The sequence below is a fragment of the Aquarana catesbeiana genome, linkage group LG01 (assembly GCF_042186555.1).
Source record: "Aquarana catesbeiana isolate 2022-GZ linkage group LG01, ASM4218655v1, whole genome shotgun sequence".
Lineage (NCBI taxonomy): Eukaryota > Metazoa > Chordata > Amphibia > Anura > Ranidae > Aquarana > Aquarana catesbeiana.
In genome coordinates, this window is record NC_133324.1 from 883,111,846 (window position 1) to 883,139,534 (window position 27,689).

At 47.0% G+C, this 27,689-nt stretch overlaps 2 protein-coding genes across 3 annotated transcripts in view; one reads left to right on the plus strand and one right to left on the minus strand.

Moving 5' to 3' along the window:
* The window catches only part of ACOX3 (acyl-CoA oxidase 3, pristanoyl), a 195,462-nt gene extending 190,700 nt beyond the window's left edge, over positions 1-4,762 (minus strand). Inside the window, exon 1 of the mRNA XM_073610777.1 lies at positions 4,652-4,762. The gene's annotated coding sequence lies outside the window, so the exon portion shown is untranslated. The remainder of the gene's footprint in view (positions 1-4,651) is intronic.
* A 185-nt stretch (positions 4,763-4,947) lies between these two features.
* Positions 4,948-27,689, plus strand: part of TRMT44 (tRNA methyltransferase 44 homolog) — a 115,263-nt gene continuing 92,521 nt past the window's right edge. Inside the window, exons 1-2 of one of the 2 annotated variants that reach the window (XM_073610797.1) lie at positions 4,948-5,398; positions 22,329-22,446. In XM_073610797.1, the coding sequence (XP_073466898.1) occupies positions 5,041-5,398; positions 22,329-22,446 (476 nt within the window). In that variant the 5' untranslated portion in view covers positions 4,948-5,040. The remainder of the gene's footprint in view (positions 5,399-22,328; positions 22,447-27,689) is intronic. The other variant, XM_073610804.1, reaches the window with a different exon arrangement.

Sequence of the window (27,689 nt, forward strand, 5' to 3'; positions counted from 1 at the left end):
CCCACTAACTGTACCCCCAACACTTACCTGAGCCTGTCAGTGATCTAGTGCCTGGATGCAGCTCTTCCTTCTTCCTGGTCTCACAGAGGATTCTGAGAGTAGCAGGGGCCATTGGCTCCAGCTGCTGTGAATCAAATCCTGTTGATCCAGGGAAAATCCGGTTGCCTCTTGGGGGATCAGGAAGGAATTTTTTCCCCTGCTGTAGCTAATTGGATCATGCTTTGCTGGGGTTTTTCGCCTTCCTCTGGATTAACTGTGGGTGAAGGATTGTGTATATGGGATTGTATTTATTTTTTTTGGTTGAACTAGATCACAGCTGTCAAACACAAGGCCTGTCAGCCAAATCCAGCCCGCCAGACCTCGCTAAGTGGGCTGACACCCGTTAGTTTTTCTCACTGCCAAGTCTCCCAAGAGTAAACATCCTCCTCCACAGTCCCGCAAGCGGCGCCAGCTTGTGTCAGCGCCCGTCGGCCTCCAAGGAGACAAGAATAAGCCTCCCCTGCTCTCCCTCCTCAGTCCCTTCAGTGGCGTCGGCTTTTTGTGAGCTGAACCCAGCATTGCTGTCAGGAAACTCCACCACTGACAGCTATGCCGGGCCGACAGGCTATGTTTTCTTTTTTTTTTTTTTTGTTTATTTCAGCAGGCTGAATCCTGAGGGTGGGCTTTTTGAGGGCTGTGGAGGAAGATGCATGGTAGTGGGATGGGAGGAATGTGATGGTTGCAGAGGTCAGAACCCAGGAGGAGGGGTGGAAAGGTTATGTTGCACACTGTGCATAGCGCGCTCCTGAACCCGGCACTCTGTACGCGGCCCACTCCTGATCCTAGCACTCTGTACGCGGCCCACTCCTGATCCTAGCACTCTGTACGCGGCCCGCTCCTGAACCTGGCACTCTGTACGCCGCCCGCTCCTGAACCCGGCACTCTGTACGCGGCCCGCTCCTGAACCTAGCACTCTGTACGCGGCCCGCTCCTGAACCCAGCACTCTGTACGCGGCCCACTCCTGATCCTAGCACTCTGTACGCGGCCCACTACTGAACCCGGCACTCTGTACGCGGCCCGCTCCTGAACCTGGCACTCTGTACGCGGCCCGCTCCTGAACCCAGCACTCTGTACGCGGCCCGCTCCTGAACCCAGCACTCTGTACGCGGCCCGCTCCTGAACCCAGCACTCTGTACGCAGCCCACTCCTGAACCCAGCACTCTGTACGCGGCCCGCTCCTGAACCCAGCACTCTGTACGCGGCCCGCTCCTGAACCCAGCACTCTGTACGCGGCCCGCTCCTGAACCCGGCACTCTGTACGCAGCCCGCTCCTGAACCCGGCCTGCTCCTGAACCCGGCACTCTGTACACCGTGAGCTCCTGAACCCGGCACTCTGTATGCAGCCCGCTCCTGAACCCGGCACTCTGTACACTGTGAGCTCCTGAACCCGGCACTCTGTATGCAGCCCGCTCCTGAACCTGGCACTCTGTACACCGTGAGCTCCTGAACCCGGCACTCTGTATGCAGCCCGCTCCTGAACCCGGCACTCTGTACGCAACGCGCTCCTGAATCTGGCACTCTGTACGCAGCGCGCTCCTGAACCCAGCACTCTGTACGCAGCACGCTACTGAACTCGGCACTCTGTACGCAGCGCGCTCCTGAACTCGGCACTCTGTACGCAGCGCACCCCTAGAGTAGATACATAGTCCTACAGATATAACCAGCCTTTTGAGGGCAACCATACTGTTGATGCGGCCCCCGATGAATTTGAGTTTGACACCCCTGAACTAGATGGACTTGCGCCTTTTTTCAACCTGACTATGTAGGGAGGGAGTGGGAGACGGGGCCGAGCCATACTGTGTGTGTCTATGGACTCACACAGCCCAGCTTGAGAGCAAGCCTGCATGAGTGCCCCCTGCACACAGGAGAGGAGGAGTGGACAGCGCCAGCATGGCACTCCAGAAGTGGAGATAAGGGACCGCTCTGTGCAAAACCATTGTTGTTAAGCCACTGTACTATAAACATCCCATCCTCTGTTAGCTATCATTATCTATCCCAGTGTCTGTGCTGCAAAAAAAAAAAACAATGCAGATTATACCTTATAGTAGAGCATCTCCCGTGGCTCACGTGACTCCTCGGCTCTCCTCTGCCCGGCTGACAACTATAGTAGTGGGCAAGGCCGAGCACTGCTTCTGATGTCAGCCAGGGAGGAGAGAGATCTGAGGAGTCACGTGAGCCTCAGGAGACACTCTGCTATAAGGTATAATTTGCATTTTTTTTTTGCAGCACAGACACTGGGATAGATAATGTTAGCTAACATTACTACATTGTAGTACAGTTATGAAAGCAGCAGGAAGGGAAGGGACGGGGAGCATAGTGGCACAGACTAGCTGACAGGCTGGGAGGGGAGGGGGGAGATAGGACAGAGGAGAGACAGGAGAACTGCAGATGATCTAGGCACGTAAACTGACCACGGTGTCAGGGCTCAGCAGCCATGATATATTGTGGTCAGTTTACAGGGGGGAGGGTATAGCCAGGCAGGATCAGCCAAGTTTTGTAGGTGATAGAAGGGGCCAAATAACACATCACAAACACTGTGCTGTTATGCATGCTTTAAGGGAACAGGATCTGTTTTTTTTTTTTTGGGGGGGGGAGTCCACCTAAAAAAAGATTATTAAAAGCTAGCAGCTACAAATACTGCACCTGCTGACTTTTAATAAATGGACACTTACCTGTCCTGGAGTCCAGCGATGTCGGCAGCCAAAGCCGATCAATCGCTCGGCTCTCGGCTGCTGCCGCCGCCATTCTCTGTGAGGGAATCAGGAAGTGGAGTGTTGCGGCTTCACTTCCCGGTTCCCTACTGCGCATGCCCGAGTCGCGCTGCGCGTCCTAAGTGGTCTTCGCTATCTCCTGAGACCTGTGTGTTTCCCAGGAGACAGTGGGGGGGGCGTCTATTCCAGGAAGTGGGTGCAAATACCAGTAGTAGACAGGTATCTGCACCCCCCTCCCCCCTGAAACAGAATCAGATGAGTGGAAGTTCCACTTTTGGATGGAACTCCGCTTTAACTGTAATGTATGCACCGCTAAGCTAGAATATGCATAAGACCTAAATTATAAAAAATGTCTGCTCTTAATGTGATATCTATCCTGCCAGGAATCCAGTTCAGACTTAATGGCTTTTTTATTTTCTGCTAAGGTTGCAAAGGTTCCAGCTGTGTGATGTGGAACAGTGCACAAAGAAAAGCTGAATTCCTGCCCAATGTAACTGTGCATAGTTACATTGGGCTGGATTTACTAAAGGCAAACAGACTGTGCATTCTCATTCTGCAAGCGCATTTGCTCCAAAGTTTAGTAAATGAGCAGAAGCTCTGCTGACCTCCATCATCCAATCATGTGCAAGCAAGAATGAAGGGTTTTTTTATGAGTATTCTTTGCAAAGTGAAACTTCAACACTTTTACTAAGCTCTGGTGGAAAATGCTCTTGCAGAGCGCAATTGCACTTGCAAAGTGTACAATCTGTTTGCCTTTAGTAAATCAACTCCGTTGCTCCAGCTTAGACCTGTGTAGGTACACATATTCCATACCCTGCCAATCGCTGTGGAAGCCGCCATTACTACAGTGATCGCCTCTGTCTTCCGAGTCCCATGCCAAGCAGCTGCCCTGATGCATAGTAACTGCGGGGGGGGCCACGCTGTTGGAATGGGTGACATTCAGACAATGCCCTGTATATTACTCAATGAATGAAAAGCATTCTCTGATTGGATAAGGTGGAGATTGTGACATTACTGCCCCCTCAATGTGAATCCCAACCTGGACACTACCTGCTTGGAGTTTGCATGTTCTCCCTGTGGCCAGGTGGGTTTCCACCGGGTGCTCCGACTTCCTCCAACACACCAAAGACATATACTGGGAGGTTAATTAGCTCTAGAGATGGGCTCCGGTGTTCTGCCGAGAATTCCTCTCGGCGGATAAGGACCCCCTCTACTGCGCAGGCGCAGCGCTTGCACAGAAGGAGCCGGCGGAAATAGCCGAAGCCAAGTAGAATAGAAATCAGCTGTACACGACGCCTGTAAGAGGGCCCCTCGCGGGTTCGCTTTGCTCGCCACGCTTTGGGCACGGCCTTGCTGCGCTCGGCACTTTTTTATTCTCCCTCTAGGTCCACTTGGATGGTGGGGCTTGAACCTGGACCCAGGGCGCAGGCGCCGTGTACAGCCGATTGAAATTTTTCAGCTTCGGCTATTTTCGGCGGCTCCTAGTCATTCGTACTGTGCAGGCGCAGCGCCTGCGCAGTACAGGGGGGTCCTTATCCGCCGGGGGAACTTTCTCGGCAAGACACCGGCATGTTTGAAACCCCACGTGGAAGCTGACATTGCCCGCGGCTAATCACAGGCAGTGAGACATTTCCCGATGTGTGCAGCTGCGTGTTTCGAACACGCCTGAGCCCATCTCAAATTGGCTCCTGTTTAAAATGGCCCTAGTATGTGTATGATGTGACAAGGTATATGTCAAGTGCTCCATTCATTGTCAGCTCTATATACATCTGTGACTATACGAAAAAGTACCTGTAAATACAAACATTTTTGCAGCAGTGGCGATTTGAGAAGTAGCTTCTGATTGGCTGCTCTGAGTTTTAGCACTTTACCTTTCTGCACCCTCCCCCATACTACTCACCCGTACACAACACAACCTCTGCCAGTACCAGTCAGCTGCTAGGACCTGACTCCACGGATAGTTCCTGTAGGCGGAGCCTAGTCCGCCATCTTTGATAAGGGAAACAGTACAATCACCAATCGTTTTTTTGCAGGTCTTTAATTATTTATTTCTCATTTGCGTTTCAAACGCTTCTGTACACAATGTTACATAAATTTACAGCGAGTTTATTAAGGACTGTGTGGTTGCGTGATATTACTATGGTAATGGGCATCATCACCATGCGCCTGCTGAGGGAGAATGCGCGGCGGCCATCTTTGTGTAGACCAAATGTTCTTATTCCTAGAGTGAGCTCTGTATTGGAGACTGACAGGCGCACAAGTTACCTCTCAGCGCCGGTGGTGTTCGGCATGCCGGAGTTGAGCCGTGTGTGTGTGCGGGATGCCGGGGGCTCGGTGCTCCCGGGCGGGTTCTGGGCGGCGGTGTCGGTGTGGCTGGAGAAGGCTCAGGTGCTGAATAAGAGGCTGTGCGGATCGTGTATAGAGCGGAGCTGGAGGAAGGAAGAGGAGGAAGGGGATGGGACTCTGCTGGAGCTGCTCCCCCTACTGGCCGGGCTGAGCTGCCCCGGAGGAGATGAGGAGGTGCTGAGAGCCATCAGAGCCAATGAGGAGCCAGGAGATGGCAGGCTCCTCCTCCTGAGGACCCTCATCCCCAAATCCAACCCCCATTACACCTCCACGGACCCCCAGAGGGAGCTCGTCATCAAAGGTCAGCGGTGTCCCCCCGTGTGTAATGGTGTCACCCACTCTGCCATCCAATCACAGGCAGGCTTGGGGTTCTTTTGGTTGAGGTCTTCAACGTTCAGGGCAGTCCATCACGATGCCCATTGATATTCAATACAGAAGTCCTCAATGCAGTGTCCATTATCGTGTCCAGAGGTTTCATTGGTGTGACTTAGAGCTGCACGATTCTGGCTAAAATTAGAATCACGATTTTTTTTTTTTTTTTAGCTTAGAATAAAGATCACGATTCTCGCGGTGTAACATCTTTCACATTATACAAAAAAATTGGGCTAACTTTACTGTTTATTTTTATTCATTAAAGTGTATTTTTTTTTAAATTGCGTTTGAAAGACCGCTGTGCAAATACAGTGTGATGTAAAATATTGCAACAACCTCCATTTTATTCTCTAGGGTCTCTGCTTAAAAAAAAAAAAATCATGTTTGGGTGTTCCAAGTAACTTTCTAGCAGAAAATAATGATTTTTTACTTGTAATCAAGAAATGTCAGAAAAGGTTTGGTCTTTAACTGGTTAAACTTCCTTCATTTACACGCTGGTGTTCTTTCGCATGTTGTAATAAAACTTGGCAGGCTGCCCAGATTTTTTTTTTTTTTCAGCAGTGAGAACTCTCTGCACTTATTAGAATCGTGACATGCTTATTTGAAGATCGGGAAGAGAAAAAGATAGCGATTTTGGTTCTTGCAGCTCCTAGTGTGACTCCAGATGAAGTGTGTGTGTGCATTTTGTTGCAGCGTGCTTCACTTTGACACACCAAGGCAGGATTGATCCCTTTCTTTTTTGCATTTTTTTTTTTTTTTTTGGTAGTGGATATTCTGTTCTGATCCCTTTCACCCCCGACACCGAGGCTGTGTCCACATCTAGTGATATTAAACGCATTGGGCAGCCCACTGATTTCAATAGGCCACCCTACGAGTGGCAAAGTATTTTACCACATTCCGGTTTGCACTTTTTTTTTTTGATACGTTTTGTTGCACTTTTTTTGTGCACGGCATTTGCTTCCCATGTGCGGGTTGCCATTAACACTTAATGGCATCGCAAGCGAGACACGTGTTCCAGGAATGCGCATGGAAACGTGTGTTCCCACAATCCACAGATGTGAACGGAGCCTGAGCTGCTAAGATTTGATTGATACCAATATAATTTTTAAGCACTTCAGCCCCGGAGGATTTTACCCCCTTCCTGACCAGGCCATTTTTAGTGATTCGGCACTGCGACGCTTTAACCGACAATTGCGCAGTCGTGCGACATTGCACCCAAACAAAATTGACGTCCTTTTTTTTTCCCCACAAATAGAGCTTCCTTTTGGTGGTATTTGATCATCTCTGTGGTTTTTATTTTTTACGCTATAAACAAAAAAAGACCGACAATTTTGAAAAAAACACTAAAATTTTGTACTTTTTGCTATAATATCCCCAATTTTTTTTTCTTAAAGCACATTTTTTCTCAGTTTAAGGCCGACTTATTGTACTCTTTCTTAAGGTATGACTTACTGTATTCTTCTACATATTTTTGATAAAAAAAAAAAAACGCAAATAAGCGTGTATTGATTGGTTTTGCAAAAGTTATAGCGTCTACAAAATAGGGGATAGTTTTATAGCATTTTTTTTTTATTATTTTTTTTTTTTTTACTAGTAATGGTGGTGATTCTTTTTTTTTTTTTAATCAGGACTACGACATTATGGCGGACACTTTTGACACATTTTTGGGACCATTGTCATTTATACAGCTATCAGTGCTATAAAAATGCACTGATTACTGTATAAATGATAAATGTCAACTGGCAGGGAAGGGGTTAACATTAGGGGGCGATCAATGGGTTAACTGTGTTCCCTCATGTGTGTTCTAACTGAAGGGGGATGGGAGTGACTAGAGGGGATGACAGATCGTGGTCCCTAGCTATTAGGAACACACGATCTGTCACTCCTCACAAAACAGAACAGGGATTTGTGTGTTTACATTACACACATACTCGTCCCTGTTCTGCCTCTCATGCTTGCGATGCTCGTGGCTGACTGTCAGCCACGAGCATCGGCACCCCCCGCAGTGCAGCGGGCGCATGCGTGCGCCTGCTATCCCGATCCCGCGAGCCGACGTATAGCTACGACGGTTTGCAGGATCGTGCCGACCTGCCGCAGTTAAATGACAGCGGCTGGTCGGCAAGCTGTTAAAGTGTTCACCTTTTTAGGCCCCTTTCATGCGGGCTGTCCGATGAGCTCCGCCTGTCAGTTTTTCAAGTGGATCTGTTCGGACGCTCCATTTTCCCCTATGGAGAGCCGGGTGTCAGTGGTGACACATCCACTGACGTCCGCCGATATTCGAACCGATCCTGTCCACCACATGCAGACGGATGGTGGTCCTATTTACCACCCATCAATCGGATGAAAAGGACAGACGGTCCGTTTTTCACCCAGTTTCCCCATAGAGGACGGTGGGACTATGCCTGTGTCAGCACAGTGAGCAGAGACGGACCTGTCATCCACTGGCTCAGTGAGGATCAACGGATCGATCCCCGGCTGAACTAGTGGAGTCCATCCAACGGAGGCGCCCGTGTGAAAGGGGCATTGGGTTCTGTTCACATCTGCACATTCCAGGAATGCACACAGAAATGTGCGCTCATGCGTGCGCCGTGCTTGCAGTGTCATTCATTGTTAATGGCACCCAAGACACGGCAAACAGACGCGCACAAAATTGCACAACAAATGTGACTGCGCACAGCAACACGTGCAAAATTGAACTTTGCAAAAGGCTATGTGAGCTACATCGCTGTGTGTAAGGAACCCCACCCATTGTATTGAATGGGCTGCCCTTCTGTATGCCAAACAAATATGGGTCAGCATGGGCACCCTGACTGCAGGTACACAGCCCCATACACTGTGTACAGTACTGCGTGTTCTGACACCTTTCTATTGGAAACCAGCATTAACTTTTTCAGCAATTTGGGCTATTGGGGTTTGGGCTACAGCAACTCTTCTATTGGACGCGGGTCTGCCTTGGCCGCCCATGACCCCCATCGCCAGTTTACTGGTTTTCCTTCCTTGGATTACGATTGGTAGATCTGACCATCGCAGACCAGGAACATCCTGTAAGAGCTGCAGTGTTGGAGTTGCTCTGAACCAGTCATCTAGCCATTACAATTTGGCCTTTGTCATAGTCTCTCAAATCCTTACGCTTGCCAGTTTTCTTTTTTTTTTTTTTTCTTTCTGCTTTCAACTTAACTTCGGGGACAACATGTTCACTTGCTGCCTAATGTATCCCACCGATTTTCAGGTGCCATTTGTTACAAGATAATCAATGTAATTCACTTGAGGCTGGGATCACATTATTGCCGCATGTGGCTCACAGCAGGGGTCCGGTGCGTCACCGTTCCAAGTCCGATTTCAACCCGAACTTTTGTCTGAATTTGGACCTGAAACAGGCCAAAAGACACACAGGACCCCTGTGCAAATTCGCACCGGAGCCGCTCTGGAGATATGTGAAACAGTTCCATAGAGAGCCGGTCAAAATCTCCTGCTATTCCCGCATCCAATTCACAATAGCGTGAACACAACCTTAAGGCATATATATCGCATAACATGGGAATCAGACCAACTTTCAATGGAGCCGGTTCATACATATCCGGGCCGGCCGCTGTCTGTTTCTAAAAAGGGTCCTGTGCAATTTTGGTTCCGGTGTAGGTGCAAATTCAAGTAAAATTTTGCACCAGAACCAGTGAACAAAACCACACCAGACTGCAAACCGCAGCCGGACGTGTGTGAACCTAGCCTGTCAGCGATCATAATGTTATGGCTGATTGGTGTATATGTGTGTGTGCTTATGTTGCCACCAATTTCATATCTGTATATTGTATTCACTGAGAAACACATCTAGTAGGTTTTTGGAATTTATCTAAACTCCCCACAGATACCGCCACATCCTTTCTGCTCTAACAGTAAAGAACCCCTTACTCAGTTTAACTGGTTCCCGACCGTGTCACACAGATATACTGCGGCACAATGGCTCTCCTGGGCGAAATCCCGTACGGGTACGTTCTACCCTTTTTTGGCCAACAGAAGGTATGCACGAGCGCCAGCACGGGGATTTGTGTGCGTAAACGCACAAATCCCTGTGCTGTCAAAGGAGAGGAGCCATATAGTTGTTCCTACTTGGTAGGAACAAACGATATGTCTCCTCTCCTAGTCAATCCTATCCCCATACAGTTAGAACACACTGAGGGAACATGCCATTAACCCCCTTGATCGCACCCTAGTGTTAACCCCTTCCCTGCCAATTTTTATAGCACTGATCGCTGTATAAATGCCAATGGTCCCAAAAAAAGTGTAAAAAGTCTCCGATCTGTCCGTCGCAGTACCACTAAAAATCATAGATCACCGCCATTACCAGTAAAAAAAAAAAAAAAATAAATAAAAATGCCATAAAAATTCCATAAATCTTTCCTATAGTTTGTAGACGCTATAACTTTTGCGCAAACCAATCAATATACGCTTATTGCGATATTTTTGGTAAAAAAAAAAATGTAGAAGAATAAATATTGGCCTAAACTGATGAAGAAATGTGTTTTTTTTTTTTTTTTAATTTTTGGGGGGATATTTATTATAGCAAAAAGTAAAAAATATTGTTTTTTGTTTTTTTTCAAAGTTGTCGCTCTCTCTTTTTTTTTTTTTTTTTTTTGTTTATAGCACAAAAAATAACAGCAGAGGTGATCAAATACCACGAAAAGGAAGCTCTATTTGTGGGGAAAAAACAGGGCGCAAATTTTGTTTGGGTACAGTGTCTGTCTGAAAGACCACGCAATTGTCGGTTAAAGCGGCGCAATGCCAAATTGTAAAAAGTGCTCTGGTCAGGAAAGGGGTAAAATCTTCCGGGGCTGAAGTGGTTAACCACTTCAGCCCCGGAAGTATTTACCCCCTTAATAACCAGGCCATTTTTTGCGATACTTTAACTGAAAAATGTGCAGTCATGCAACGCTCTACCCAAATAAAGTTGATGTCCTTTTTTTTTTTTTTTTTTTTTTTTCCCCGCAAATAGAGCTGGTGGTATTTGATCACCACTGCGGTTTTTATTTTTTGCAATATAAACAAAAAAAGACCTCCAATTTTGAAAAAAAAAATTTTTTGCTTTCTGCTATGATACATATCCAAAAAAAAATAAATACATAAAAAAAAAAAAAACAACTTTCTTCATCAATTTAGGCCAATATGTATTCTTCTACATATTTTTGGTAAAAAAAATCCCAATGAGCATATATTGATTGGTTTGCGCAAAAGTTAGTGTCTGCAAACTATGAGATATTTTTATTAGTAATGGCGGTGTTTTTTAGCGAGACTGCAACATTGCAGTGGACAAATCTGACCCTAAGTGACACATTTTGGGGACCAGTAAGGCTCGGTTCACACTAGAGGCGGCACGACTTGCAGGTCGCCTCACCGAGGCGACCTGCACACTACAGGGGCGGCGACTTGCAAAACGACTTCTATATAGAAGTCTATGCAAGTCGCCCCCAAAGTAGTACAGGAACCTTTTTCTAAGTCGGAGCGACTTGCGTCGCTAGAACGGTTCCATTGTACAGAACGGGACGCTACTTGTCAGGCGACTAGGTCACCTGACAAGTCGTCCTAGTGTGAACCGGCACTAACGCTAATAGTGATCAGTGCTATAAAAATGCACTGATTACTGTATAAATGACACTAGCAGGGAAAGGGTTTTCCAGGGGCGATCAAAGGGTTAACCTTGAGTTCCCTCAGTGTGTTTCTAAAGCCCCATACACACTATTAGAATTTTCTGCAGATTTTTGCCTTCAGATTTATCAAAACCATATAATATGAGGTCAAGCCTTAAGATTTTCAATTTGTATGCAATCAGGTAGGCCCTTTCACTAAATGGTTTTGGTAAATCTGAAGGCAAAAATCAGCAGAAAATCTAATAGTGGGTATGAGGTCTTACTGTGTGGGGGAAGTGCTGACAGAAGAACACGGAGAACGCTCTTCCTGATCACTATGAACAGCAGATCTCCATGTTGTCACCTGTCAGAACGGGGATCCGCCTTGTTTACATAGGCAGATCCCCGCTCTGCCTCTCAGTACCACGATTGCGGGTGGCCAGCGGACACGCACCTCAGCTCTTCCTCCGCCCACACTATCTATTGCAGGAAACCACATACAGGTACGTTGTTTGGCGCAATAGAGCCGCTCTGCCGCAGTATGTGGGCGGTCTTTAAGTGGAACTTTAGTCAGAAAATGAAGTCCTGCTAGATCACTTCATACTGCTCCACTCCAAAGATGCTGCTAGCAGGACTTTTTTTCCCGTCCTGCTAGCGCACCGCTCCAGTGTGAAAGCCCTCGGCTGTTTCAGGTCGGTTTGCAGGTGCTATATTTAGCGCAATAGCGCCTGCAAACCGCCCCAGTGTGAAAGGGGTCTAACAGCCAAGGAAGCGTCTTCTGTTTGAGCTGCAACTGCCATGGTGCTGCACACGTGATGCACATGATCAGTTATGACACCAGCCATTTGATGTTTTGACAGTTTGGTTGCGGACACAAGCAAATGGGACAGTTAGCAATTCCAGCATTCCGGAGTTTAACTCTTTTTTGAAACCGTTAAATCAATGGGTTTAGTTCCGCTTTATGATTAAGGCTGGGCTTACACTAAATTTGCACGCAGCTCACAGCAGGGGCCCGGCGCATCCCTGTTCTTCATTTTAGGGGACCTGAATTCAGACCTGAAACGGAGCCAAAGACGCACAGGACCCCTGTGTGATTCGCTCCGCAGCCGCCACGGAGATGTGTGCACCGGCTCCTTTGGGAGCCGGGCACACTCTCCTGTCACGTGAATTGGATGCAGGGAAACCCGCATCCAGTTCGCACTAGTGTGAACCCAGCCTAAGGCTCAATTCACATCTATGCATGTTGTTTTTGAGCATTTCTGCAGTGCTTTTTGCTGTGCTTTCTGTGTTTTTACGCCGCAATTTGCGGTTTTTTTTTTTTTTTTTAAGGGTTTTTTTGGGGGGGGGGGATTTGTTGTTGGGCAGATTTAAAAGCGCAAATTGTGGCAAAAACACATTACATGCTTATCTGCAGCTTCTCCATTGCAATCAAGTGAACCAAAAAAGCAACGTTTTGCATTTAAAAAAGTCCCTGACCTTTCCAAAAACGCAGAGGCACAAAAATGCATTGATGTGAACATGTTCCATAGGTTCCCATGTTAAAAAAAAAAAAAATGTCCTGGATTTCTACAATTTAAAGCATGAAAAAACGCATTAGTGTTAATCAAGCCTAACTGCTGTTCAGGGGCTCTGAGCAGCAGTAAATAATAAAGCGGCAGCCTCCAGTAAGAAGAAACAGGAGCAATGCTGGAGGCAATTTACAGCACACATTAATTTTGCTAGTATAATTATTAATGTAGAATGTATGTTCCTTGCTAAAGAACATTGTTTTTTTTTTATCCAGTTTTTATGGGTAAAGTTCCGCTTTAAGTTTGTCCAGTTTAGTTTTGTGGCCACGTGTCCTCTCCAGAGACCTTAGATTAAATCGTTTTCTCCCAACATTACACCGATGTAAATGTCAGAGACCGATACATGAATTTTATTGGAGGCATGGTACGGGGTGGCACTGAGGTGTCACTGTCCTAATCGTGGACACTGCTGTCCTCAGTGCATCTTCAACCCCCGGCAGCACAGAATCATTAGTTGCTTGGACTCCATCGGCTGTGCAACCGACAGTGTCATAGCAACAGTTACGCTACCCTGGCCCTATTCTGCTGCTAGCTGGAAGATTCCTGCCATTACCTGGTATTTGGGTAATGATGCCAGAAAACATCCCAGCCCCCTTGTTTACATTTATCTCTGGACCGGGGAATCCCCTGGCTGTCTGATTAATGGTATGGGAAACAAGATATATAAAATATATATAGTGTATATACGTATGTGTGTGTGTGTGTGTGTGTGTGTGTGTGTATATATATATATATATATATATATATATATATATATATATATATATATATATATATATATATATATATATATATGTACATACATATACACACACAGTGGGGACGGAAAGTATTCAGACCCCCTTAAATTTTTCACTCTTTGCCATTTGCTAAAATCATTTACATTCATTTTTTTTCCTCGTTAGTGTACACACAGCACCCCATATTGACAGAAAAACACAGAATTGTTGACGTTTTTGCAGATTTATTAAAAAAGAAAAATGGAAATATCACATGGTCCTAAGTATTCAGACCCTTTGCTGTGACACTCATATATTTAACTCAGGTGCTGTCCATTTCTTCTGATCATCCTTGAGATGGTTCTACACCTTCATTTGAGTCCAGCTGTGTTTGATTATACCGATTGGACTTGATTAGGAAAGCCACACACCTCTCTATATAAGACCTTACAGCTCACAGTGCATGTCAGAGCAAATGAGAATCATGAGGTCAAAAGAACTGCCTGAAGAACTCAGAGACAGAATTGTGGCAAGACACAGATCTGGCCAAGGTTACAAAAACATTTCTGCTGCACTTAAGTTTTCTAAGAGCACAGTGGCCTCCATAATCCTTAAATGGAAGACGTTTGGGACGACCAGAGCCCTTCCTAGAGCTGGCCATCTGGCCAAACTGAGCTATCGGGGGAGAAGAGCCTTGTCGAGAGAGGTAAAGAAGAACCCAAAGATCACTGTGGCTGAGCTCCAGAGATGCAGTCGGGAGATGGGAGAAAGTTGTAGAAAGTCAACCATCCCTGCAGCCCTCCACCAGTCGGGGCTTTATGGCAGAGTGGCCCGACGGAAGCCTCTTCTCAGTGCAAGACACATGAAAGCCCGCATGGAGTTTGCTAAAAAAACACCCGAAGGACTCCAAGATGATGAGAAATAAGATTCTCTGGTCTGATGAGACCAAGATAGAACTTTTTGGCCTTAATTCTAAGCGGTATGTGTGGAGAAAACCAGGCACTGCTCATCACCTGTCCAATACAGTCCCAACAGCGAAGCATGGTGGTGGCAACATCATGCTGTGGGGGTGTTTTTCAGCTGCAGGGACAGGCCGACTGGGTGCAATGGAGGGAAAGATGAATGCGGCCAAGTACAGGGATATCCTGGATGAAAGCCTTCTCCAGAGTGCTCAGGACCTCAGACTGGGCCGAAGGTTTACCTTCCAACAAGAAAATGACCCTAAGTACACAGCTAAAATAACGAAGGAGTGGCTTCACAACAACTCTGCGCCTGTTCTTGAATGGCCCAGCCAGAGCCCTGACTTAAACCCAATTGAGCATCTCTGGAGAGACCTAAAAATGGCTGTCCACCAACGTTTACCATCCAACCTGACAGAACTGGAGAGGATCTGCAAGGAGGAATGGCAGAGGATCCCCAAATCCAGGTGTGAAAAACTTGTTGCATCTTTCCCAAAAAGACTCATGGCTGTATTAGATCAAAAGGGTGCTTTTACTAAATACTGAGCAAAGGGTCTGAATACTTAGGATACTGTGATATTTCTATATAATACCATTTCTTTTAATGTTGATACGGAGGAATGACAAGGAGCAACATTGTGTATGAAGGTGATCTGAGATATCTAAAAGTCTGAAATGGTTACCAGTTCAGTTTTGTCTTCAGCAAGTGAAATGTATGCTCAGTCAGATTCAGGTCAGGTGATTGACTTGGCCTTTGCATAACATTCCACTTCTTTCCCTTAAAAAAGTCTTTGGTTGCTTTCGCAGTATGCTTCGGGTCATTGTCCATCTGCACTGTGAAGCGCTGTCCAATGATTTCTGAAGCATTTTGCTGAATATGAGCAGATAATATTGCCCGAAAGACTTCAGAATTCATCCTGCTGCTTTTGTCGGCAGTCACACCATCAATAAATACAAGAGAACCAGTTCCATTGGCAGCCATACATGCCCACGCCATGACACTACCACCACCATGCTTCACTGATGAGGTGGTATGCTTGGATCATGAGCAGTTCCTTTCCTTCTCCATACTCTTCTCTTCCCATCACTCTGGTACAAGTTGATCTTGGTCTCATCTGTCCATAGGATGTTGTTCCAGAACTGTGAAGGCTTTTTAGATGTTGTTTGACAAACTCTAATCTGGCCTTCCTGTTTTTAAGGCTCACCAATGGTTTACATCTTGTGGTGAACCCTCTGTATTCACTCTGGTGAAGTCTTCTCTTGATTGTTGACTTTGACACACATACACCTACCTCCTGGATAGTGTTCTTGATCTGGCCAACTGTTGTGAAGGGTGTTCTCTTCACCAGGGAAAGAATTCTTCGGTCATCCACCACAGTTGTTTTCCCATGGTCTTCCGGGTCTTTTGGTGTTGCTGAGCTCACCTGTGCGTATTTTCTTTTTAAGGATGTTCCAAACAGTTGATTTGGCCGCACCTAATGTTTTTGCTATCTCTCTGATGGGTTTGTTTTGTTTTTTTCAGCCTAATGATGGCTTGCTTCACTGATGGTGACAGCTCTTTGGATCTCATATTGAGAGTTGACAGCAACAGATTCCAAATGCAAATAGCACACTTGAAATGAACTCTGGACCTTTTATCTGCTCCTTGTAAATGGGATAATGAGGGAATCATACACCTGGCCATGGAACAGCTGAGCAGCCACTTGTCCCATTACTTTTGGTCTCTTAAAAAGTGGGAGGCACATATACAAACTGTTGTAATTCCTACACCGTTCACCTGATTTGGATGTAAATATCCTCAAATTAAAGCTGAAAATCTGCAGTTAAAACCCATCTTGTTCATTTCATTTCAAATCCATTGTGGTGTATAGAGCCAAAAAGATTAGAATTGTGTCGTTGTCCCAATATTTATGGACCTGACTGTATATAGAACAGGCAGCTGATCACTGCCTGTGAATTTCACTTACTCTTTCTGTTTCTTCAGAATCCATCCTGCAATCTGTAGTGACGTCAGCAGTGCCCGCGCAGTCCATAGCTTCTTTAACGATGCGCTATGTGTGCCGTTTCATTATCCTCTGCATGCCAGGTTATTTACTTGCATTGAGAATGGCACAGAGGAAGCCTCACAATATTGTACTCTCCTCCTCTTCTTCCTGGTTATCCCCTTGTGACTGTATAAGACGTCGCACACGGGGATTGAAGCATAGCTTAGAGATAGAGGCTTGGTTTAGACACGAACGCACATGCGTGAAGTTTAGACAGGGAAGAAAAGATGGGCGGAAATATACGTCCACACAAGAGCCAGCAATCACTAGTAAAGATGGCGGCGGCCAATACAGGAAAGAAGAGAAAAGGAGATGCAAGGGCCTGCAGGAGGCGCGGTGTCTGTGTGCCCGGGGTCTGCTGGCATGGCTCTGGTGGCTGGGCGGGTGCCGCTGCATGTCCCGCTTGTCGGTTCCGGTGATGCGGCTTACTGTGGGGGCATGACGTTAGTGGTTCCAAGCGCCTGGAACACATGAAACTAGGGGGGCCGGTCTGTAGACCAGTCCTTCCAGTTCCAGCCCTCGTTGATGACGCTGAGGACCGGAGAATTTAAAAACCAGATGGTTTCTCAGTACCCCGCTGCATTCTCTGCCAAGATGGAGGAGAGACCGACAGCTACGGCGGAAGCAGGTGCCCCAAGCACCAGTCAGGCCCAGGCAAGAGGGGTACAGTGGTGCCTTTTATTCTGATCCATATGGGCTTATGTTTTGCTGTTTTGGATCCTTCCTGCGGGGAGCCTCTAGCTGCATGGTCAGAGGTTACTTCACTCGGACCCTGCAGTATGGACTAGGTGATTGCAGTTGGGATTACACTGCTCGGGGCACTGTTTCCTTTCTGTCTGGTGGTGGTCTAGCTGTGCACTAGGGGTTGGTAAATTGTGTTGGGGGTCCTAGGTGAGTTTAATTTTTTTCTCATTTCAAGAAAAAGCGTTAGGAAAGTCCAAACATTCAAATACACCAAGTCAGAGGAAATGTCCCTCCTGCAAGAACCCCCTTAGAGATTCATGGCAGAAGGCAATGTGCAGGTCCTGTATTAAGGATTTGGTTGAAGAGGAAACGTCCCAGCAATACAAGTACTTGTTCTCTTCAGTACAGGAACTTACTAACTCACTGGGTTCAGTCAAGTCCGTGCTGGTACAGAGCCCGGCAGTCCAGGTTGAGCCCCAGCATCCACCATCCAGCCCGAGGGCATCCTCCTCCAGAGAAGTGGAGGTCATGGACTCAGGGGATGAGAGGGCAAGTACTCTTCCCTCCCTCAGGGATTCAGATGAGGAGGAGGAAGACTATAGCTGAGCCTCTAAGTACAAGCTATCTTTGGAGGAAGTGGACGACCTTCTGCGAGCAATCTACACCCTCGAAATCCAGGAGGAGAAGGTGCAACTGTCAGATCACGACAAAATGTACCAAGGATTAGATGACACTAAACATAGTGTTCCCAGTCCATAGAATCCTCTGGGAGACGGTGCAGAAGGAACGGAAGGACCCTTGAAGAGGCCCCTTCTTTTCCAAGACCCTTAGGAGAAGGTTTCCCTTCGAAGATAAGGAATCAGAGGTATGGAATAATAAACCACGAATAGATGCCGCATTCTCGTATGTTTCCCAGCGCACAGACCTAGCATTCGAGGACATGGGTGTGCTGAAGGATGCAATGGATAAAAGAGCAGACTCTCCTGAAAAAAGCATGGGATTCCACATCCGTCAGCCTCAAACCTGCTATGGCTTCCACGGTTGTTGCAAGGAACCTTGAATGCTGGGCAGAGAAGCTGAAAAGCCACGTAGAGGCAGGCACATCACGGAAAGATCTTTTGGAGTCCTTTCCATTGATACTGAAGGCAGTAAAGTACATGGCTGATGCATCTACCGAATGAGTTAAGATGTCAGCAAGGTCGTCAGAGCTGGTGAATTCAGCCAGACGTACTTTATGGCTAAAAACTTGGTCGGGTGACCCAGCTTCCAAGATTAAGCTGTGTGGCCTACCTTTCTCGGGTGATCTTCTTTTTGGTCCAGACCTTGAAACAGTCTTGGACAGGTCAGCTGACAAGACAAAGGCTTTCCCTTCCAAGAAGAAACAACTGATCAAAAAGAATTTTCGTGCTGTTCGACAGCCCCACAAAAATAGGGCTCGAGACCACAAGAGTCGCTGGGTTTCCCAAAGGGGTAAGGAAAGAGGAGGAGTTCTCTTCAGATCTCCCCCAGACCAGCCCCCTAAAAACAAATGACAGTCTTACCCCAGTAGGGGGAAGATTGTCTGTCTGCCTTTCACCTACAGTGGAACAAAACTACAAGCCTGTTCGCTCCCAGAGATGACAGTCTTTAGTTTTCAGAGCCACCCCGAACAGATTCTATGTTACGGCCTTGCCAAGGGATCAGGAAAAAGCTTCCACAATGATGAGCCTGCTGCAGGATCTGATTCAACAGGAGGCGATTATCCAGGTCCCAAAAAATCAGGAAAGCAGAGGCTTCTATTCCCACATCTTTTTGGTGAAAAAGCCTTCAGGGAAGTATTGGTTGATTCTGAACTTAAAGATCCTGAACAGATCGATCCGCCACAAACATTTCAGAATGGACACGATCAATTCAATTACGAAATTACTGACTCTCAAGACTGTTTCATGGCATCCCTAGATCTAAGGTAAGCCTACTTGCATGTCCCGATAACTAAGGCTTCCCAATGCTTTCTATGTCTGGCCCTAAACTTGGGGACTTCAGTCTGGCATCTCCAATTCAGAGCTATATATTGGCAGAAGCTCTGGAACCTTTGAAGCTAAGAGGGATTTCAGTCATCCCATATCTGGATAACCTGTTGTTTTTTGCAGACTCCAAAGAACAAGTCTTGACAAATCTCCAGGTGTTTCAGGCTCACCTCAAAGACTTAGGGTGGCTCTTGAATCTAGAAAAATCAATTCTAGAGCCCACACAGGAGATGAAGCTCCTATGCTATACTATAAACTCAGTGCTTGAAAGTTTTTCTGCTACAGGAGAAGATGGAGAAGATCCAATCTGCAGTGAGACGGGTTCAGACCAATCTCTCAGTATCAGTCAGATCAGCCATGGCATTCTTGGGCCTTCTCACGGCTTCAATCCCAGCTATTCAGTGGGCCAGATTACATTCCAGACCCCTCCAGATGAATATCTTACAAAGATCGTCACACCAAGATTCCCTAGAAAAACAGATCAAACTTACCTCCAAACGTAAAACAGGCGCTCTGGTGGAGGAATTCAACCAGCCTGGCAAAGGGTCTTTTCTGGGTTTTTCCCCTAGACAAGCGTCTTAACAGACGCGAGTTCTTGGGGCTGGGGAGCCCACCTGGACGGGGGCCTGGTCCAAAGCGGAAGCCCGAAAGTCCTCAAATTGGTGGGAACTGAAGGAGATTTTTCTTTGTCTCCTAGCCTTTCAACAAGTGGTAAGGGGACAACATATTCAGGTTCTCTCAGACATTACAACTGCAGTAGCTTGTGTTTGAAACAAGGAGGAACCAGGAGCAGAGGGCTCCTAGAACTGGCCAGTCAGCTACTTACCTGGGCAGAACAGAATGTGGCCTCGTTGTCAGCAGTCCTTCTGAAGGGATCCCAGAATCTCCTAGCAGACCTATTAAGCAGAAGGAGACTGGTGGAAGCAGAGTGGAGTCTGAACCAAGAAGTTTTCTTGATGATTTCCAAAGCTTGGGGGCAACCTCAAATAGATCTGTTCACCAGCCAACAGAACTCAAAAGTGCAGAAGTTCTTCTCTTTCCACCAAGAAGACCAGGCAGTGGGCATAGATGCTCTTGCCCATCCATGGCATTACCAGCTGTGCTACGCCTTTCCCCCCTTTCCCCTGATACCACTGGTTCTAAGGAAATTCAGGGAGGAAAATACCAATCTGATCCTGGTCACTCCCTTCTGGCCAAAAAGACCCTAGTTCGCGACACTACTAAACCTGGCTGCAGAACCTCCATGGAAGCTGCCGCCCAAAAAGGACCTGCTAACGCAGGGGTCGGTGAACCATCCGGAAGCAGACCGACTATCTAACTGCTTGATGTCTGAGGAAGACCTCCTGAAAGCCAAGGGACTGTCTGATAAATTAGTGAAGACCCTACTTTCCAGTAGAAAAGAGTTAACTCAGGCCATATAACTGACAGTTTGGAAAAAATTAAATTCCTGGTGCACTTCTAAGGGCCTCCAGGTCAAACGTTTAGTGTCAGTCTTAGAAATTCTCCATGATGAAATGGAGAAGGGGCTGGCAGCCAGCACCCTGAAAACCCAGGTGGCGGCTCTATCTTTTTTTATTTTATTTTTTTTTTAGCGGACTCCAGAGAAGTCTTAATTTCAAGATTTTTTAGGGCACTTGCACAAAATAGGCCAGTAGCCTTTAAAGTTTTTCCCAGTTGGGATTTGTCTGTTGTTTTTACAGGGTCTCACGGGAGCTCCGTTTGAAGACTTACAGGAAGCATCCTTACAGAACTTGGTTCTTAAAACAATTTTTCAGATAGCCATCACGTCAGCAAGAAGAGTCAGCGAGCTTCAGGCCCTGGCATTCACAGAACCCGTTCTAAAGGTTTTTTTTCAGACAGAGTGATCCTCAGAGCGTTTCTACCCAAGGTTTCTTCGACCTTTCACTGCTCACAGGAAATAATCCTGCTCGTTTTCTCTTCAGTTTCTGCCAATCCAGGAGAAGAAGCTTTTTACACACTGGACGTGAGGAGATGTCTGCTACACTTTCTAAGTCACCAAAGAATTCAGAAAGTCAGACTCTCTCTTTGTGATATTCTCAGGCTCACGTAAAGGGGAGAAAGCTTCCAAAAGCACGCTGGGCAGATGGCTTAGATTGGCAACCACGGAGGCCTACAAAGCAAAGGGAAAAATACCCCCTCAGGTATTGCTGGTCATTCTACGAGATCAATGGCGGTTTCCTGGGCCGAAAGGGCCAGTGCTACGCCTGAACAAATTTGGAAGGCTGCCACTTGGTCCAACTACTCGACATTTCTCCAACATTATAGGTTGGACTTACTGTCTGCCGCAGATCAAGGCTTTGGCAGGAAGGTACTGAAGGCATGGTCCCACCCTAGTGTAAGTTTCTCGGTTATCCTCTCCAAGGTTGTCATGAAAGGCAATTTGAGAAAGACTTAGTTAGACTTACTGGTCACTGTATTTCCAAGAGCCTTTCAGGACAACCACTACTTCCCTCCCTTGTTTATTTTAGAAGTGGTTTAAGTGTCTATCATGGATGTTTAGTGGTTTTCAGTGCTTTGTTTTCCAGTATGTCAGAGACCACACAATAACTGAAGCCATGGTGGAAGAGGAGGGATTTAAAGGCTGCATGTGTTTCCTGTAAAATGGGCGGAGCTGCTCTCTCTCCAAGGTTGTCCTAAAAGCCTCTTAGAAATACCATCATTGGTAAGTCTAAGTATTTTCTTAACTGTGCCTATTTACAAGTTGTTCTGCTGTAAATTAGCAGAAATATGCTAGGCCTTCTTGGTCCCTTTTTCATAGCTTGCCGTGTAGAACTTGTCGGTTGAGTGACAGTCTCTCGTTGTTGTATTCCCCATGTTAATGACTAATCATCCCTCCAGCACAGGTGGGGATGGGGAACATCCTCTGAGATTTAGGATGCAAAGGCGACCGGTCTCCAGCTACGCCAAGCCACATGCATATGAAAGTTTATTCACATCTCATTTGTGATCCCAAATATACCTTTTGCAGAAAAGGTTGAAATCCACCATATGTTTCACGGGAGGTGTAATATTCCATGCTTATGAACAAATTCCTAATCCCTATAGAATGCTTGTTTTCACCGGCTGATATAACGCATAACTGTTATACATGCAGACAGTGCTCCTGATTTTTTCTTTGCTCACACCAAGACAATTGAATGTTTTGAAATGCAAATAAAGGTGCTCCGCAGTGATAAACTGGAAGGTAAGTGAAATAATAGAAGATAAGTCATGTACATGTTTTCTGTCTTCCTCTCCAGATGCCTCCAGCAGAGTGGTGACATTTATACCCCTGGAAGAGTCAAGCCAGGGACATATTCAGGTCAAGAAAAACAACATTTATCAAATCCGTCTCGCACACGTCGCGGATGATGAATGGTGAGCAGAGCGGCGAGAGTTTTCTGCGCTGCATATATTAGCATTAAGTCCCAATCTCTGCTGCATGATGTATGGCATGCTTTCCTCACCAAGGTGGTCACTGGAAGCTTTTCATTTCTTAATAGTACTGGTTTATTCTCTCCTTTTTTCATATGCAGTTTTCTGTCACATGCAATGTCACCACTAACTTCTATGTATTGACTAGTTTATTAGCAGTGTGACAATATTTCACCTGTTATGTACAGCACTGAACCAATGAATGCCCCCAAAGAGGATTACCGCTCATAGCCAAACTGCTAAATACACAGAGAAGCTTGTTTCATGTGGCATTCCAGTAGTCCATTTTTGACCCAAAATTACATGGATTAAAAAGGGACTGCAAATGTATCCCTGTATGTGGTCAGACTTCAGCAAACGTGTGCTTGCTTGTATCCGTCCACATGTAGGTCTGTCAGGTTTGTTAGACTGAACACAATGAGTTTGCTTTCAGATCCACGTTTACTAACCTGACCGGATGTGGATAGATATAGGCAGACGCACATCTAAGTACATCTGGCCACCCATAGGGATTACATGGGTCCATTTTAAATCAGAACAGACACAAACAGGTTAGTCAGCATAGCTCAAGGGTACTGAATAAAAATTCACGGATGTCCGATCAGTAAAATGTTCTTCCAGCCAAGGTCCAAAGGGCATATTTGTGCAATCCTTTACATCACAGCCCCCCGCCTCTTCGATCACAATCCCATTCTTAAATCCGTGTCCTCTGTCCCCCTTCCATATCACAGTCCACCACCACCCCCTTTACATCACAGTTCCCCATTTCATGTCAGTTTCCCCTTCACAGGGGTGTCTTCTGCCTCCCTTCACATCACTCCCCTTTCCCCCCACAGCGGTGTCCTCTGTTCCCCTTTCGCATCACCCCCCCCCCCCCTACATGGGTGTTCTCTCCCCCATCACATCACCCCACCCACAGCGGTGTCCTTCTCTTCCCCATCACATCGCCCCCCCCCCCCCTACAACCACGTCCTCTGCCCCTCCACAGCGGTGTCCTCTGTCCCCCTTTCACATCAACACCCCCCCCCCCCACAGGGGTGTTCTCTCCCCCATCACATCCCCCACCCCCCCCACAGCGGTGTCCTTCTCTTCCCCATCACATCACCCCCCCCCCCACAGCGGTGTCCTTCTCTTCCCCATCACATCACCCCCCCCCCACAACCACATCCTCTGCCCCTCCGCAGCGGTGTCCTCTGTCCCCCTTTCACATCAACCCCCCCCCCCCCACAAGGGTGTCCTTCTCTTCCCCATCACATCACCCCCCCCCCCCCACAGCGGTGTCCTTCTCTTCCCCATCACATCACCCCCCCACAACCTCATCCTCTGCCCCTCCACAGCGGTGTCCTCTATCCCCCTTTCACATCAAAACCCCCCCCACACACACACACAACCATGTCCTCTGCACCCTGCCACAGCGGTGTCCTTCTCTTCCCCATCACCCCCCCCCACAACCACATCCTCTGCCCCTCCACAGCGGTGTGCTCTGTCCCCCTTTCACATCACATCCCCCACAACCATGTCCTCTGCGCCCTTCCACAGCGGTGTCCTTCTCTTCCCCATCACATCACCCCCCCACAACCTCGTCCTCTGCCCCTCCACAGCGGTGTCCTCTGTCCCCCATTCGCATCACCCTCCCTCCCACAGCCGAGTTATCTGCCCCCTTCACAGCGGTGTCTTTTGTCCCCCCATTACATCCCCCCCCCATGATCACGTGCTCTGCCCCACTTCACAGCGGTGTCCTCTGTCCCTCTCTCACATCACCCCCCACAGTGGTGTCCTTCTCTCCCCATCACATCATCGCCCCCCTCCGCGGCAGTGTCTTCTGTCCCCCTTTACACACTCCCCCTCAACATCGGTGTCCTCTGCCTCCTTTCACATCATCCTCCCCACAGTGGAGTCCTTGTCTCCCCCATCGCATCACCCTTCCACAGTCACTTTTTCTGCCCCCTTCACATTGCCCCCGTGTAGTGGCGTTCTTCTCTCTAATTTCACATCGCACCCCCCCCTTCAGCAATGTCCTCTGCCTCCCTTCACTCTGCTACTACCTTATTCTTGTACACAGAGTTGAAAGCAGGGTGCTGGAGTAATCTTTTCATATTACCAAGTTGGTGATCGGTTGCTAGGACCGCCCTGCTTGTACGAGACGAGAATATTTGTACGAATATGCGTACGAAAATTCTTTGTACATTCAATGAATGGATGAATGTTGCAGTATGGGAAGAAGGCAAGCTGGTGCAGGCAGTGGGTTGCTTTGGGCAATGTTCTGCTGGGAAACCTCAGGTCCTGCCATTAATGTGGATATTACTTGTGTTTTTATCAAAGAATACAAGGCTTCCACCCACCTTTCCACCCCAGCTAATTAGAGGAGGCCTTGTATTCATTAATAAAAATACAAGGCTTCCTGTGAATGGCTGAGAACAGCCAATGGAAAGGCTGCCGAGATGCTGCTGGAACACAGTGTCACTAAAACCCCCTTTGCACTGGGGCGGGCGTTGACGGTAAAATGCAGCTAGTTTTAGCGGCGCTTTACCGTCATTTTAGCGGCGCTTTTCGGCCGCTAGTAGGGCGCTTTTAACCCCTGCTAGGGGCCGAATAAAGGGTTAAATGTGCCTGTGTAGAGCCGCTGCTGAAGCAATTTGCAGGCGCTTCAGCAGCAGTGCCCATTCATTTCAGTGGGAAGGAGCGGTGTATACACCGCTCCCCCACCGCCCGAAAGATTCTGCTTGCAGGACTTTTTCTAACATCCTGCCAGCGCATCGCCCCAGTGTGGAAGCACTCGAGCTTTAACACTGGGACTGCAGGGGAGGTGTTTTTCAGGCGCTATTTTTAGCCCAAAAGCACCTGAAAAATGCCCCAGTGTGAAAGGGGTCTTACTGATACTACATACAATGCTTGCAACAGATGCTAAACGGCCAAACACACCCCATTGTGTTTGGCTGGTTAGTGGGCATGGAGGAGGAGGGAGGGAGTGAACTGTCATTTTCCACTGTGTATACACCCTCATGTGTGACTCTAGTCACGTGGGCTGCTCAGATTTAATAGGGAGGAAATGCTCAGCATAGAAACTCACTAAAAACTGAGCATGTGCAGAGCTACCACCACAGCTGCAAAATCTAGATGAATTGGGGACATGAACAAAAGGGGGAGATAGAAAGCAGCAGGATCAACCAGTGTTTTTGCATAATACAGAAAACAAATCTCACAGCAAGTATGAACAGCATTTAATACACTAATTATTGACTGTTTTATTATGATGTGGGTTTAGAGATACTTTAAGACCCCTTTCACACTGAAAGTGTTTTCCAGGCGCTTTTGGGCTAAAAATAGCGACTGTAAAGCACCTTAAAAACGCCTCCCCTGCAGCCCCAGTGTGAAAGCCCGAGTGCTTTCACGCTGGGGTGGTGCGCTTGCAGGATGTTAGAAAAAGTCCTGCAAGCAGCATCTTTTGGGCGGTGCGGGAGCGGTGTGTACACCACTCCTCCACCTCCCCTACCATTGGAATCAATGGGCACCGCTGCCAAAGCGTTTCGGCAGCGGCGCTTTGCGGGTGCTTTTAACCCCTTATTTGGCTGCTAGCGGGCGAAAAGCGCCGCTAAAATTAAAAAATTTTAAATTTGTCGCGCTTTACCGCTAAAGCCCGCCTCCCCGCCCCAGTGTGAGAGTAGCCTAACTGCTAATTTGGGTGATAATTGCTGCTGTCCCTCTGCATTTTTCTTTATCTTCTTTCATAATTTGGAGTGCTTTTTGTTTGTGCATCTGAAATACTTCTGTAGGTATAAGGTTTTAGGCATAGTCCATCTTTTATGCAAAAATGTTATAAACACACTAACCACACCAAATATGTGCTTTTATTATTTTTTTCATTTTCATCCTGCAAAGCATTACAACCACAATTAGTGCATTATGTGTGCAATGCATAGACTTCTACATTTACATCCCAGCTCCAGGTCTGTACTGAGGTGCAGGCCTTCTGTTATGGGGCTGGAGGAATAAAACAATTGGCACAAATGCAGTATCATCACTGTTGTGTTGGCGGATTGAACACCCTAAATATGGGTGTAACATGAAACATGGTCCCAAAGATGAACTATACCTTTAACTAATAGAACAGAGTTATATCCATCTACAGCAAAAGCAGTGTATACACTTTCTTTTCATTGCATTATGGTTTTAGTTTTTTTTACTTTGTTTTTTTAAGCAATTTAAAAAAAAAAAAAAAAAGTTTTATTAAGCATATTTTAACAACAAATAATGCGAGTAAATTATTGACAAAAAACATCTACATCGGTAAAGCTAGTTACAATTTAAACTTCGTATGGATACGAATTATAGCTGAAACTTATCAAATATGAAGGAACAATTTTTCGCATATACTGTATGTTAGATTTTTAAATCCTTTGGTGGGTAACACAGATCTCATGTATATGTTTCAGCTATGTATTTAGGTGTTTGCCTGGAGTTCGGTCACACCGATTGCGGCTTTGAAATCGTGCAGCTTCACCTGAAATCGCACGATTCCTAAGCCGCATATTAGTGCAACTTGGAAGACATATGTGCGACTTCATGCACAGATGTCTATACAAGTCGCATTTGAAACTTGCAAAAAGTAGTGCAAGAATTACTTTCAAAATTGGTGCAACTCCCATGGAGTCGGAGTCACGACGATTTGACCGCTTCCATTGCGCAAAATAGGGTGCGACATGTCATGCTATTTGAAACTATCAAATTGTATGACAAGTCACACCAGTGTCCCTGGGGGCTAAAAGATGATGGCAAGTGGCTTGCTAGGGAGGGGACAGGAGTGGCAGCGGAGGATCGGGGCTGTTAGGAGCAGGTAAGTATAACATGTTTGTTATTTTTACCCCTTCACGCTGACTGTAAGCAAATATGCGGCCTCAGTTTTTGAAGGGGTTGTAAAGGAGTAATGCATGCAACTGCACGCATCACCCCGATACCGTGTTTTTTTTAGATTAAACGGTCGACTTTCTTGGGATAACAATGAATGCAGCTGGCAGACACTTGGCTGTTATCCCAAGGAGCCATGGCTCACCCGGGCTCTCCTGTCCCACCCGGAGGACTGAGCGACCAGCCGACTCGCCCGCGGCTGGCCGGAGACCCGAACAAAGCCTGAAACGGCTTCGATCGGGTCTCGGATCTAGTAACCCAGAAGCGATGTCATGACATCA